Source organism: Moschus berezovskii, chromosome 28 (genome assembly GCF_049115385.1).
Source record: "Moschus berezovskii isolate FMDL1 chromosome 28, NW_MosBer_1.0, whole genome shotgun sequence".
Lineage (NCBI taxonomy): Eukaryota > Metazoa > Chordata > Mammalia > Artiodactyla > Moschidae > Moschus > Moschus berezovskii.
The window spans coordinates 9,481,720-9,497,710 of record NC_142487.1 but is presented as its reverse complement, the minus strand read 5'-3'; the positions used below and the strand labels follow the sequence as shown (position 1 = coordinate 9,497,710).

At 43.7% G+C, this 15,991-nt stretch overlaps 1 protein-coding gene across 5 annotated transcripts in view; it reads right to left on the bottom strand.

Annotated features, from left to right (window-relative positions):
* The window catches only part of PTPRM (protein tyrosine phosphatase receptor type M), a 671,212-nt gene that overhangs the window by 346,808 nt on the left and 308,413 nt on the right, over positions 1-15,991 (bottom strand). For all 5 annotated transcript variants that reach the window (XM_055417180.2, XM_055417182.2, XM_055417181.2 and 2 more), the window contains 2 exons: positions 15,259-15,433; positions 8,628-8,921 (listed from right to left, as the gene is read on the bottom strand). In XM_055417180.2, the coding sequence (XP_055273155.1) occupies positions 8,628-8,921; positions 15,259-15,433 (469 nt within the window). The remainder of the gene's footprint in view (positions 1-8,627; positions 8,922-15,258; positions 15,434-15,991) is intronic.

Here is a 15,991-nt window from a genome sequence, read left to right as displayed (position 1 = left end):
CGAAGAGGCCTTGGCCTATATACATTCTGAATCTCAGCCACTGCCAGGTCTCAGTTGGGCTCCCACCTGCCCCAGTGCCCTTGGGTCACCCTTGTGGGTCCAAATACGTGTTGTGGCGCCAGCAAGTTTTGTACAAAAGAGACAAATCTGGCCCCCCCTTGATTTAGGAAGAAAACGAAACAAGTTTTGGCAGGGTTTTAATTCAGATCAGACCCATTCCAACTTGAATGTCTGTTTTGCCCCCACAAGAGGAACTAAGAATAATAAAGAGACACAGAGCGGTTGGCCTTCAGTGGATATAGGTACCATGCAGTTTGGGCTTCATGCAAAGCCCTCCTGCCAAGAACCTCATCCCTGTTCAGTTCCCATATGGGAATCCCACCCAAGAGTATTTAAGATGATTGGCTCTGACATACACACACTGTTGCTGCTGCTGCTAAGTCGCTTCAGTCGTGTCCGACTCTGTGCAACCCCATAGACGGCAGCCCACCAGGCTCCCCCATCCCTGAGATTCTCCAGGCAAGAATGCTGGAGTGGGTTGCCATTTCCTTCTCCAATGTGTGAAAGTGAAAAGGGAAAGTGAAGTCGCTCAGTCATGTCCGACTCTTAGCGACCCCATGGACTGTAGCCCACCAGGCTCCTCTGTCCATGGGATTTTCCAGGCAAGAGTACTGGAGTGGGTTATACACACGCTATTCTATATAAAATAGATAACTAATTAATAAGGACCTGCTCTATAGCACAGGGAACTCTACTCAATACCCTGTAGCAACTTATATGTGCAAAGAATCTAAAAAAAAAAAAAAGAGTGGATATATGTATAACTGATTCACTTCACTACACAACTGAAACTAATGCAACATTGCAAATCAACTAGACTCCAATAAAAATAAAATATAAAAGGAGTTACTCCTGTGTTGCATTTAGCAACCACAGTGAAATTAATACCTCAAAACCTCTATTAACCTAAATCTCCTGAGATTTAGACCAGGGCTGGCAGCACAGAGTATGTTGCTATGTAATCTAGGTTAAAGACGGTCTCAAGGGGCTTCCCTGGTGGTTCAGTGGTAAAGAACCTGCCCGCCAATACAGGAGACACAGGATATGTGGGTTCGATCCCTGGTTCAGGAAGATCCCACATGCCTCGGAGCAACTAAGCCCGAGCACCACAACTACTGAGCCTGAGTGTCTGCAGCCTGCGCTCCACAGCAGGAGAAGCCACCGACATTAGAGGCCCGAGTGCTGCAACTAGAGAGGAGCCCCCACTTGCGGCAACTGGAGAAAATCTGTGCGCAGCAGCGAAGATCCAGCACACTCAAAACAAGCAAACAAAAATTATTTAATTAATTATTAAAATTAAAAAAAAAAAAAAAGACGGTCTCAGGGTCTCTGGGAAAACATGTTACGAAACATTAACCTGCGGTCAGTACAACGTCCTCACGGTCAGGGATGCGGGGCCTCTGCTCCGAGGGACACCCTGCTCACACCTGTAGGTCGTCATCCAAGCATGTGGTGAGGGCACAGGAGAGCTGCACAAACGTATCTGTTCTGGGGCAACAGACAGCTGCCAGCACAAAGAACAGGAGATGCACAAAACACACACTGCAACAGGGTGAGCGCACACCCACTTTCACAGGCCAGAGGGCACTGTAGGTGAAGTGGCCTGAAGTGATGAAAACCACGGCCCGCCTCCCCTGTCCCTGCAAGTAGGACAGACAAGGCAGCTTTGACTGCTTCGATCCAAGCCCTTGAGCGGAACAAAAATGCAATTCCATGTAACACACACTCGAACTTCTTATTACAGTTACAGAAAAGGCTCCCAGCTAGGCATGTGTAAAACAAATACACACCTCTCTGTGAATATAAAATGTACACTCCCTTACTCGTTGACATTATTTTTTTAAACCCTCCAATTTCTTATCTCACTCATTATTCTCAACAAACAGAAGGCTGCCTGTTAGTGGGTGGCTATAGCATCCCGACACATCAGGATGTTATACATACACTTGAAGTCTCTGAAGATGCAGAAGTACTGTCTGCTCTAGGAGGCATGAGTTCCCAAGTCAGAAAGATAAAATGTTTTTAAACTTTGAGGATTACTCATGGAAAACCAATGTAATTGCTTAAAGTCTCAAAGTGGTTTTCAAAGAATCACATAAACTACGTACTACACGACACTGTCAGAGTAGTTACAGACATGTATACATTACACAACATGGTCAGAGTAACTACAGAGGTGCAATCACACATGTTATAATACGGATGGACCTGGCAGACACTGCGCTAAGTGAATGTGCCAGACACAAAAGACAGATTCTGTATGATTCCACTCACGTGAAGAACCTGGAGTCCTCAAACGCATAGAGGCAGAAATGGGGGTTTTCAGGAGATGGGGAGCGAAGGGAAGAGGTAGGGAGTTTCACTTTTGCAAAATGAAAAACTCCTGGTGGTTGGCTGGGTGAACAGAACACTATTGAACTATACAATATAAATGGTTTCAGATGGTAAATTTTATGTTACATTATTTTGGCACAATTAAAACTAAAAATAATTGAAAAATTCGACCTTTCTGTTCTTTATTCCTTTTTTTATTTCCCGTCATAGCATTTGTTGTATTATATGGATGTGTATATACAATATACATGTATTTATATGTACATGAACTTGCCTGGTGGCTCAGATGGTAAATAATTTGGCTGCAATGTAGGAGACATGGGTTTGATCCCTGGGTCAGGAAAATCCCCTGGAGGAGGGAATAGCTACTCACTCCAGTATTCTTGCCTGGAGAATTCCATGGACAGAGGAGCCTGGCAGGCTACAGTCCATGAGATTGCAAAGAGTTGGACAAGACTGAGCAATTAACATACACATACACACACAGAAGAACATATATACATAATTTATATATTTATTGCCTGAACACCTTTTCCCTCCAATACCCCCGAATACATCAGCTCTGAAGGGCACATCTAGTCTTGTTGCTCTGCCCTCAAGGCCTGGGACAGTGCTTTGCAAATATGGATGCTTAATAAATCATCGTATGCATAAAATTTTTAAACAATATAATCATTCTCTGTTTTAAAATAAATTTAGTTATACTAACTCTAAAGAACACATTTCAGTTCAGTTTTCTTTTTCACTCCTACCATCCTACCATCTTAATTGTTAAATCATTAGTTTATCATCATCCTGCTTTAACTCCTGGGGCCAGTTATTAGCAAGCCACTTAACCACAGTTAAACAATAACCAGGATACATAAAAAGCAATATCCTCGAATAAAACACTTAAAAAGTCCACTGTGAGAATCAAGCTAACAGCATCTCCTGTTTCTATTTTTCAAGGAGCTCCCAGCTAATGACTTGTGATATACAGGCTGCATATAATTACAAGAATATAAGATATAATAGAAAATACAAACTAAATTGCATTTTGCTCCACTGGATACTGAAATAATTTCAGATCTCTGAGGTTTCCCAACTCTAGCCGAATGGCAAGTTTGGAAAATAACTAGATGTGTGTATAAATCTTGAAACTAGCTCTTGACAATAATCATTTTTAATATCCCATGTAGGCAGAGGATTTGCTCATCTCTAAAATAGTTTCACAGATAATGTCTAAACTGATCTTCAAAAACACCTTGGATATGATCTGGGCAGGTGTCAATGGTGTCTGTCTGGAGAATCAGAGAAGAACAGTGATTTGATCAAGGTCACACACGCAGAGCCTGTGCATACATTTGAAAATAATTTTGGGAAGCATCAGAAAGCAAGAGGTCTGGCAGTGTGCTCCCCTACAATTCTTGAAAGAAACCTGGCAGGTGATGAAACCGCATCTACACGCCACATGCGAAAATCAATGCTGGTGCACAGAGTGCCATAAACAGTGACCATTTCATTTCAATGCAAGAAACGAAATACGCTTTTGTGGGTGTCACCGCAGTGGGATAGGACAGGCCTCATGGGTACAGCACAGTAATGAAAACAGTTTGTCCCAAAGAAACAGATTTAATAGGAAAAAAAAAAATGAGAGAATGATGTCTGGCATGGATGCAACACCCAACTGCAAGGGATTCTCTGAGCCCAAATATAAACAGAATCCTTTCGATTTTTTAGTTACCAGATTTAGTTATCTAGGGCAAGGAAATCAGGTTGCCAACATCTACTTCTTTTGAATGAAAATGCTAAAAGATATTTTTTTTTCACTGGCAGTTAACTTGTATTGACTACCTGCTACGTGTCAGGTTCTGTCCTAGGCACCTCACATGTATTGTTTTCTAAGATTTCACAACCACTCTAGGAGATAGGAGATGTCCACTGTTAGTATCACCCCTGCTTCGTAGATAAGGTGACAGAAACTCAGAGAAGGTATGAGTTCTTCCCAAGGTCATGTGTCTACCTCCGGGCAGAGCCAGGACGCAAATCCTGGCAGCCTGGTCTCAGAGCCTGAATTCTCAACTGCAGACTCTGGCTCCAGAAACCACAAACATTTCATGAAAGTGATATTTTAGCACAAAAACTGCTACCCTAAAACTCAGTGTTTCCCTACTTCTGCTTAGGCTTTTGCAAAGGTCATCAGAGACCTCCGCTGGCCAGCAGAGTACTGCTTAATAAACATGATTACAGAGAATTTCAAGGATGAAATAAAAAAGTAAACTCAGAGGTTTTCAATCTAGAAGAACACATTGGATCATTTCATTGAAAAGAGACCATAGAATCCTCACATAGAAGAGGCCTCCAGGTTCAGCCAGCTCAATCCTCTCATGAACATAGAATCTCCTTCTGCAACACCAGCTTCTGCCTGAACCCACCAGCCACTGGAAACTCCTGGTCATGACTTAGCTCTTGTCAAATGTGCAGACACCCTGCTCTTCTCCATCATCTATCTCAATTCTTTCACCATCCCCCAATGGTTGAGCGAGGTTCAGAGCATTTCCTATCCAGGGTGCATTCCCTTGAGCTCAGCCTGTTCTGTGTTCTCTCTCTTTCAAAATGAGTGATAATAATAGCAGAGCTCCTACAACATAGGCATTTGTTTTCTGAATGCAACCTACATTTACATTAGGGACTTTTTTTTGGGGGGGGGTGTTGTCTTGTTGTTGTTCAGCCACTAAGTCGTGTCTGATTCTGTGCGACCCCGTGGACTGCAGCAAACCAGGCTTCCTGGTCCTTCATTACCTCCCCGAATTTGCTCACACTCATGTCCAATGAGTTGGTGATGCTATCTAACCATTTCATCGTCTGCCACCCTCTTCTCCTTTTGCCTTCTATCTTTCCCAGTATCAGGATCTTCACAACAGGTGGCCAAAGTAATGGAGCTTCAGGTTCAGCATCAGTCCTTCCAATGACTATCCAGGGTTGATTTCCTTTAGGACTAACTGGTTTAATCTTCTTGCTGTCCGAGGGACTCTCAAAGAGTCTTCTCCAGCACCACCTTTCACTTGGGGGGAGGTGGGGGCAAGGCAATAGCACTGCAGAATGACTAATGCAATACGGACCATACTGTCTATTTGTATGCATTTACACCTAATCCTCAGTCTCTCTTTTTTTATGTACTGCTGCTAAGTTTTATTTCTCTAATTCTGGACACATAGTCTTGGCCTTTTAAACCACCTGGGACAAATGTTCAGTTATTCCTACTACCTGTCACCCTCTTAGACTCATCCACTGTTTATGCCCAGTCAAGGCCGTTCTCCATCTTCCACCCGCTTTGCAGAATGCTCAGCATCTCTCTCAGGTTATGAGGAAGAGGAGGGGACCACCAGCGCACCTCTCAGTCTAGAGTCTCCCTTCCTGCCACCCTGTCCTGTGCGCCAGCATTCCACACAGCTCACCAGAGCAGCAGGCAAGCTTTCCCGCAGATTTTCTCAGAAGCCTCAGGTCAGGAGAGGGCGAAGCTGTATTTCTTTGACAGTAGAAGGCTCATTCCACACCCCTTTGCTCACCCACCCGGCATCCCCTCTTATTTCTAGCTTTGACCCTCTCACCTAACATATTTCTATTTCCTAAGACTGACTTGCTCAACCACAGCTTTTTCAAAAAATGCTCAATACCCGTGCAGGACACGCCTGCAGCAGTGAACACAGCGGGTTGCAAATGGCAAGAGGAAAAAGCTTGCCTTCTCATCGGACTTCCTTGCTGAAGAGAGGTTAAAACTTCAAGGCACAGGGCTGACATGCAAATATCCACTCCGAACTGGTTTTAATGTCTTAAGAAGGGCTGCCAACCTGTTATGAAATGCTCTACGTTTACACGTTATGCCACGGTAACAAAAAGGCTTCTTGAAAACAGAGACACACACCTTAGGGTTTAGGGGAAATGTAGGCAATAGTCATGTCAATACCTGAAATATACAGACAGAACCAGGAGAAGAGACCAGAACTAAAAACGTGAGGTGGGAGGGGTTGTCAGTGAATGGGATCCTAACCTTCTTCTGAAGAGAAAGGAACACGGACTAGCAACATGGCCCCCAGGCAGAATTCCTCCAAGTAAAGCTGAAGTCAGAGAACACAAACTTACTGCTCAAGGAGCAGGTGTGGAGGAAAGCAGACCACAAGGGCTTCCATTTCCTAATCTCTAGGAAAGGGGTCGGCTTCCCTTGTAGTGCAGCAGTAAAGAATCGGCCTGCCGATGCCTGCCTAATGCAGGAGATACTGGTTTAGTCTCTGGGTTGGAAAGATTCCCTGGAGAAGGGCATGGCAACCCACTCCAGTATTCTTGCCTGGGAAATCCCATCGACAGAGGAGCCTGCCAGGCTACAGTCCATGGGGTCGCGAAGAGTTGGACACGACTTAGTGATGGAACAACAGCAAGGAAGGGGCTCATAGTCTTGACTCTAGAGACTTCAGGAGGCAGCTATAAAATAAGTAACAGATTTGAAAGCAATTCCTAAATTGTAAAATGATGTAAATGGTGTTACAAGCTATTGCTTGCATTATGAAAGATGACAAACGTTTTCAAAGAAAGAAGGGAAACTGTATTCGTTAAACAGAGAGGAGATGACACGGTTTAGGAAAGCGAGGCATAGGTGTTATCCAACTCTGTTCTCTTTGGACCACCACAGGTCTTATGCCAGACTCTGCACCGAGCGTGATATGACCATGGGGGCAGGGGACCCAGGAAACAGACTTGGGTGGACAAGGCAGGCCCAGTAGCAACACCCCAAGAAGAATAAGGGTCCTGTTTTCTTTTCCAACAAAGTATTTTTACAAAAACAACTTTTTTTCCATGAGTTTTCGGCTTTTGGAAACCACATACTCAAAATTATGAAGAAAGAACGAAGTAGTTACCATTGTCAAGGCTTAATTACTTCTCCTACCAGACAGGGTTAGACTGTTTGCTCTGAGTACTTTTAAAACTTAAGAAGAAATGAAACCTATCAATAAATGTCCTCTTAAATAATGCTACCTAAAGAATCAACTGTCTCCACAAAAACTTCTGGAGTCTCATCAGCTCAGGCCACAATTCAGTGTAAGAATCTTCATTCAAATGATGAAAGAACACTTCAGTGTCCCAACCTGTTACTTCTCTCTGTTATTTCGACCCAAGAGCAACCAGACAGAAATAGCAGTCAAACCTCTGATGCGAGCTTCCTTTAGGGTTTGATTTTTATAAGACTCTGCATTTCTCTCTCCATCAACCCCACAGAGCCGGCTCCGCACAGTCAATTAGAACTTTATCATCTGAGAATTTAAAGCCTGCATGCAGCCTGAAAATCACCCTGGCTTATCTTACAAATGGGCCCTGTGTCACTGGCAAGCAGCCCCTCCATTCAATATCCGTCCATAAAAACACATGGCTAAGGTGGAATCTTTGGAGAAGGAAATGGCAACCCACTCCAGTATTCTTGCCTGGAGAATCCCAGCGATGGAGGAGCTTGATGGGCTGCTGTCTATGGGGTTGCACAGAGTTGGACAAAACTGAAGCGACTTAGCAGCAGGAGCAAGGTGGAATCTGTTCTTCCACAGCGCCTCACCCCTCACCACCAGGCTACAAACACATCAACGGGGAGCATAAACTAAAGAGACCTGTATGGTAGGTGCTGACTGATGAGCGGACATCATTAAAGTGGACAGTTTGTGTCGACTTTGGGATGATTCCCTAAGAACTAGGTGATACTCCTGCTGCTGCTGCTAAGTTGCATCAGTCGTGTCCGACTCTGTGCGACCCCATAGACGGCAGCCCACCAGGCTCCCCCGTCCCTGTGATTCTCCAGGCAAGAACACTGGAGTGGGTTGCCATTTCCTCCTATAATGTGTGAAAGTGAAAAGTGAAAGTGAAGTCGCTTAGTCATGTCTGACTCGTAGTGACCCCATGGACTGCAGCCTACCAGGCTCCTCCGTCCATGGGATTTTCTAGGCAAGAGTATTGGAGTGGCTTGCCATTGCCTTCTCCGAGGTGATATTCCTAGGAAGGTGTAAATGAAGAACAGGGAAAACAGGGGTGGAGACATCCTGAGTGACACCAAGCCTTGAGGACTGAATCCACAGGTGGCTACCCATGGGTGAAGGGACCTGCTGTGCTCAGACAGGGTCCCAGCGGAGCTGAGGAAAGCGTGAGCCACCTGCACTGAGGCTGCATGTCGGACCCCATCAGACACGGCCAAGTGGCCCCAGGACCCCCAGACTCACCAGCACACTTGGTCCTGGTCCTGAGGGCGGGCCCAGGGGAGCCGGTGCCGCCCTCCCCGGGCCGGGTGAGGAGCACACTGATCTCATACTCCGTGTCGGGGTCCAGATGCCCGATTTTGTAGCTCGTGGAGTCCACTGGCTGCCGGTCACTCCAGCTCCCACTGGCTGTGCAGTATTCGACCTCCCGGGCCACAATGGGCCCGTCCCCATTGATGGAGTTGGCGTTGAGTTGTATCCACAGGTAGGTGGCCCCCACGGAGGCCAGCTGAGGGGGTGCGATGGGGACAGGGGGCTCTGAAAAGCAAACCAGAGGGCCATCCTTCAGACTCTTGGAAAGAGCTCAAAGCACATCAATCACTAAAATTGGGAAGATGTTGACGGTTTAGCGATGAACGGATGAGCATGGTTTTGCTCAGGTTAATAAGAAAAAGCACCTTGAGAGAGGTCTGCAGAGTGGTCAAATCTGTGAAATAAGCCATCTTATAAGCCTAAGCCTGTTCAGGTAGGTACAACCCGTTTGTTTCAGGATGTAATTCATTTTTTTCTCAAATACGTACATAGGCATCAAAGGATTTTATTTTGCACTAAAAGTAACTTGTAAATCTCTCTCAAGTGGTAGTAATTAAGCTCTAGAAGGCTCACCACTGTCAACAGTGTCTTTGACATCACCCAAGGTATTACTTATATCATTAAATTCAGTCTTCTTATATTTATATTCCAAGAATATCATCACTTGAAAAGCACAGATGAAATTACACTTTATCTCATCATAAATGCATTTCCAGGATGCCTCATTTACCCAAAAAAGCCATCCCAATGGATACCTTCTGCTCCCAGAGCAGTGAGCACTTAGGGTAATAAAGTCCAGCACAGCCACTGTTAAGGGAACTTCCAGTAATGAGTATTATTAAAGCCACAGAGAGAAAGAAAAGCTCTAAAACAAAGCACATGCCCAGCTTGATAAACCTCTAAGCAATCAATGGCAAACACTCTTTACAACTCAAGAAAGTCCCCCTCCTTGTTTAAAACCTGAGACTGACTTTCTCTGGACCTTCGAGACAGGAGAAACAGGCAATCTTGTTTTCAACAGCATTCCCAGTATATCAAGTGCCACTTTTGTGGCTCTCCAGGCACCAAATAAAGACATTCCATGTGCCAGTGTCACTGTAAGTGGCACCATACATGACATTAGGCAGGAAGGTAATTGTATGAAATAATATATTTCTATTTAATGAATCTCCATCAGAGAAAAACATTAAGCTCTAGTGATTTTTTTCAAGAATGTTTCTGCAGGTGGTTTGTGCCTTTCAGTGTGTTTTTGTTTGCAACTCCTCATCTCATTCACACAAACATATGGAAAATAAAGCCTGCTATTTGAATTGTGGTGCTGAAGAAGACTTGAGAGTCCCTTGGACAGCAAGGAGATCAAGCCAGTCAGTCTTAAAGGAAATCAAGCTGAATATTCATTGGAAGGACTGATGCTGAAGCTGAAGCTTCAATGCTTTGGCCACCTGATACAAAGAGCTGACTCACTGTAAAAGACCCTGATGCTGGGAAAGACTGAGGGCAGGACGAGAAAGAGGCAACTGAGGACGAGATGGTTGGGTAGCATCACTGACTTAATGGACATGAGTTTGAGCAAGTTCCAGGAGACGGCAAAGGACAGGAAACCTGGTGTGCTGCAGTCCTTGGGGTCGCAAAGAGTTGGACATGACTTAGTGACTGAACAACAATTCTGTCACTGGCATATGCACCTGTCTGCTTCGTGGCATACATAGCCAGTTGGTCCCTGCCATGTTTCCTGCTGAGCATCAGGACTGCTGGTCTCATCTGAGAGTGGCCCCTGAGATGATACCAAGTTGGTTCCTAGACCAATAAGAAATGAACAACATGACCTCCTTCTGTTAAGTTGGGGCATCTTTTTTCTTCTTTAACATATTCAAGGTGTGATAAGTCATACTGACTTTTAAAACAGCTGGGAAGAGACTTTCCTGGTGATCCAGGAGTTAAGATTACATGCTCCCAATGCAGAGGGTCTGAGTCTGACCCTCGTCAGGGAACTAGATTCCACATGCTGCAACTAAAGAGCCCACATGTCACAATGAAGACCTGGCACAGCCAAATAAAATAAATAAATGTACGTGTTTAGTCACTCCGTCATGTCCGACTCTCTGCGACCCTAGGGACTGCAGCCTGCCAGGCTCCCCCATCCAAGGGGATTCTCCAGGCAAGAACACTGGAGTAGGTTGCCATGTCCTCCTCAATAAATGTATGGGGTCACGTCAAAAAATAAAATAGTCAGGGAAGTCTCATGAGACTTAGTCCACATAAGACACAAGATGAGTTTTATTTAGGGGACCGCAAATTTAGTGCAAATTTATTAAATTATTGTTCCTATCGTTTATGAACTACAACTCTGGGCCAGCTCTTTATTTCTTGAGATAGCTTTCATGCAACTCATAATGATTTAACATCAATTTATATCATTAGGCGATTCCTTGAACCAAGACATGAAAAGGGCCTTTTCTAGTATATCCTAAGGCATTGATGTAGCCAGGCTGAAAAAGCAGTTAATTACTTTGTAGTTGCACATGCTAGCAAGGGTTCCTCAATTGCCATTCAAAATATGACTCAGGGGCAAAGCCACAAAGGTTAGCGAGCACACAATTCATTTAGGACATTGTTACTAGTCTCCTAAAATAGACAGGACTTAAATGCTTATTCGTTCCAAGACTATTTTCTCTATTAGTTCCCCATTAGGAAGAGTACCAAATACATTAAGCCAAATGAAAGATTCAACTAGAATCTGGAAATAATTGAGATAGTCATTCAAAAGGACTTGGGGTTGCTGGAAGAATCTATAATAATAAGTCAATATTAAATTTTGAATAAATTTTCTCAAAGGGAAAGAAGGAAGGCACTCAACCTTACTAAGTGATAAAAAGCAATTTAAAATATTTAATCCAAGTGAAAGGGCATGTTAAAAGTAATTCTAAATCAAGTTATTTATTTATATAAATAGAATTTATATACATATAGATACATATCATATATATAATTAATATATATAAGTGAATTCTTAACATATGTCTTTTATAATTAAATATGACACTGATATATATGCATAAATTCATGCATTGCAGAGATTACATGAAATATTTTCTTGTTTTTGATTACCAAAAGCAGTGGTAGATATAAATAAGACAAGCATGATAGTTTAAAATAAGTTGGGCTTCATTTGGGGACATCTAATCAGAGAATGACCTTAAGAAAGCAGTAAACAACTTAAGATTTTGTCATCTTAAAAAATATTAGCACTCTACACACACATATATAAAATGTGTTCAATCATATGCATGTGGCCTAAACATGTCATTATATGTTTTAAAGTAACTGTGTCGAGGCAATTCTTTACTTAACTAGTAGAATCTGGCATGTTATGTCACTTCAAAAAATAAAATATATGCAAAATATGGCAATAAAAATTGTAAGTGGAGGAAAAGTCGAATTCCAGATTTGTGCTATAACTGCAAGACAGTTGTCACTGACTCGGGCAGGATGCAGAAATGCAAAAGAGGTGCCTGGACATCTTATCACGAGGACTCAAGACCTCTCCATGCTGTCCTAAGGCAGGAAAAAGTGCGGCAGAAATGTGAGTTGAACCCACACATCCTCTGTGCTTAGGTGTGCCCTGGCAGACCAGAGATGTCTGACTTGCTTATTGTTATTGTTTGTTGTTCAGTCTCTCAGTCGTGTCTGATTCTTTGGTGATCCCACGAACTGCAGCACGCCAGGCTTCCCTGTCCTTCACTGTCTCTTGGAGTTTGCTCCAAATCATGTCCACTGAGTCAGTGATACGATATAACCATCTTATCTTCTGTTGCCCCCTTCTCCTGCCGTCTATCTTCCCAGCATCAGAGTGTTTTCCAATGAGTCAACACTTTGCATCAGGTGGCCAAAGTATTGCAGTGTCAGCATCAGTCCTTCCAATGAATATTCAGGACTGATTTCCTTTAGGATTGACTGGTTTGATCTCCTTGCAGTCCAAGGGACTCTCAAGAGTCTTCTCCAACACCTCAGTTCAAAAGCATCAATTCTCCAGCAATCAGCTTTCTTCACAGTCCAACTCTCACATCCATACATGACCACTGGAAAAACCATAGCTTTGACTAGACAGACCTTTTTCAGCAAAGTAATGTCTCTGTTTTTTAATATGCTGTCTAGGTTTGTCATAGCTTTTCTTTCAAGGAGCAAGGGTCTTTTAATTCTGTGGCTGCAGTCACCATCCACAGTGATTTTGGAGCCCAAGAAAATAAAATCTGTCACTGTTTCCACTTTATCCCCATTTATTTGCCATGTGATTTGCTTATAATACCCAATAAATTAACTTTCCCATGGAAGCAATTTTTAGAGGCGACTAAATCGGAGGGACTGATGCTAAAGCTGAAACTGCAATACTTTGGCCACCTCATGCGACGAGTTGACTCACTGGAAAAGACTCTGATGCTGGGAAAGGTTGGGGGTGGGAGGAGAAGGGGACGACGGAGAATGAGATGGCTGGATGGCATCACCGACTCTGTGGACATGAGTTTGAGTGAACTCCGGGAGTTGGTGATGGACAGGGAGGCCTGGCGTGCTGTGCTTCATGGGGTCGCGGAGAGTCGGACACGACTGAGCGACTGGACTGAACTGAACTGAACTGAAATCGTCATCACACTGATTACGGAACACCATGCCTCAGGTGGCACAGGTGGCCACAGGGAAGCACTGGAGCAACCAGAAATCAGAAACCAGGACACAACCACAAAGAAGTGGACCAAGATGAAAGTGCAGTTACACTGATGACAATAAAGAACTCAGCCTTGGGACCAGCAAGGCGGCCGGTCCTCTGGATTTGTTGGCAAATGGAGTGGGTTTTCTACCCAGAGACCAATCTGCAGGGGACGGTGTGCAAATCTATGCAAAGTTTCCTCTATTTACAGATACAATCCAAACTCCAAAACTAGCCAGACAGGCTAAAGCTTTGCTACAAGCCCACACTCACAGGGATCAGGCATGACAAGTTAGATCATTCGAGTCTAAACTGCAGTGTGTGGCTGGCTCCTTGTTTCCTTCCACAGAACGTTAGTCATATTAGCTACAGACAAACACTGCTGGGGTCAGGCTTCCCCCAAGCCAGGCATGACTAACACTGGTGGGGCTACTTTCACAACAGAAGCCTTTACCCACATCACCTATAGATTTTATTGCAGAGGCTCTGCCCCCAGAGACTCTGATTCAATACAGGTGTGGTAGTGGGGGTGGAGAAGTGGTGGGCTGGGGTATTATTACTACTATTTTTGAAAAGGTGATTCAGCTGTGCATTCTCAGATGAGGACCCCTAATGGACCAGAGCAGAGAGAGTAACAGCCACCTCTCTCCCATCGTGGGCTGAACAGGTGTGGCCTGCCCACTAGGTATTCTCGTTGCCATTCACCTATTAGTTGCCTCTGATCTTCCTGATGGCCCTTGAGGGTCAGTCACATTACTATTCTTTTCCGGTTGGCGGCGCCAGGTCTTAGTTGGGTGGCATGTGGGATCTTGTTCCCCAACTGGGGATCGAACCCAGACCCCCTGCCCTGGGAGCTCGGAGCCTTAGCCGCTGGACCCACCGGGGGAGTCCTGGGTCAAACACAGTATTAAGTCTATTTTAAACCTAGGGAAAGAGAAGCATCCAGAGCAGAGGACCATGCCCATGCAGGAGCGCTGGGGTCTGAACCCTGCCGTCTGTAGAACTGCCTGCACAGAGAAATTTGCTGACAAAAGGAATAGTCCCTCCAAAAGAAACTGATTTTACATTCCCCGTTTAACAAATGCAGGGGAAAAAATTTTAAAGTAGGCATCATTCTGTTCCCCTAGGAAGAAGCAGCAATGGCTTGCCACAAGTTATATAAAAATGCCTCATGGTATATCTAAAAGTCCCAATTATTCTGTCTGGGACCAAAAACTGCCTTAGCAGTTCAGTACTATAAACTCCAAAGTCATGTGCACACACAAAAAATATCAAACTCGCTAAAGGAAATTTATATCTTCCCCCCTTTTATTTAACTCATCTCCCACCTTCCTGACTATAATGACTTAATTCTTCAGTCACACAAAATACAGTAATAGACCCTAACGGCAGCATTATGAATGCTAACTCACTGTTATCAATGTGGTTTGTGTGATATGACGGAGCATTTCTATACTGACACCGCCTCATTTTATTAACCACCCTGCTATCGCAAACACCCTGGCTGGGGGAAATTTGCATTTTAAGTGATTTTCTATCAGTACAAAAAATTTCATTCCTTTAAAAAAAAAATTTATAGGCTGTAATCTCTGTATACAGAGTTGGCAGAAGAACTTGCCAAGAGCACATTCACTGCTTTGCATGCAACTGAACCAACATAAATAAAATACATTTTTCAAAAATATTGCTCACGTGCAAAATCTGTACTTAAAATGCAATCCATCAATACACCCTGTCACCAAACCACTGTTCAGAAACAGACGAGCGTAAGTCTGAGCTTTCAACAAATCATGAGCTCATAACCGTCCCACAGGCCTGTTTTAATAGACTATATGGGGGTATAAAAATGACATTATATACCTTTAACTACCAACTCTGCATAGTTGGATATGCCAACTCCCCCGTCGGTGCGAATCATGCAGCGGTATTTTCCAGCATCTCGTTTGGTTGTGTTCACGACGTTAAATGATGCTATGAAGCGCCGGGAACTGGTCACCTTTATTTCCTTCAGAGGAGCATCCTGGACATCGATGCCCTGTGTTGTGCGGATGGAGAGGACAAAAAGAAACAATATCAGCTGTCTTCTGGAAACATACTCCTGAAGGCACAGAGTTCAATGTTACTTACATCCAGATCCCGGTCCCTTGTTAATTACCCATGGGCAGTTGTTGCAGGAAAACAGCTGCCCAGAAACCAAAATTCTGCTTTGATCAACACTTTCCGGATTTGACAGATGCAAAATTAAGTGCGAAGAAATGTCTTTGGTTTTGCCCCTCTAAGATATTCACTATGTTATTCTAATGTAATTGGAGGAGAGAAAGAAGCACATGGGAAAATCCTTTATTTTGCTCCCAAACTATCAACACTTAGTCTTTTTATAATACATAATCGTATTATACGTGGCTAGAAAAAAAATTAATTCACACACTACACTATGACTGACCTCATTTTATATATGAACCAATAAATAGCTTATCAAGAACTACATTAAAAACGTAAGTAGGTATTAGCACAGCTCCTATGGAAAGGGTCTGAAGGACAATATTCAGCTTTAGAATTTTCTTCCTGGAGCTACAAAAAGCAAGCGGAAGTT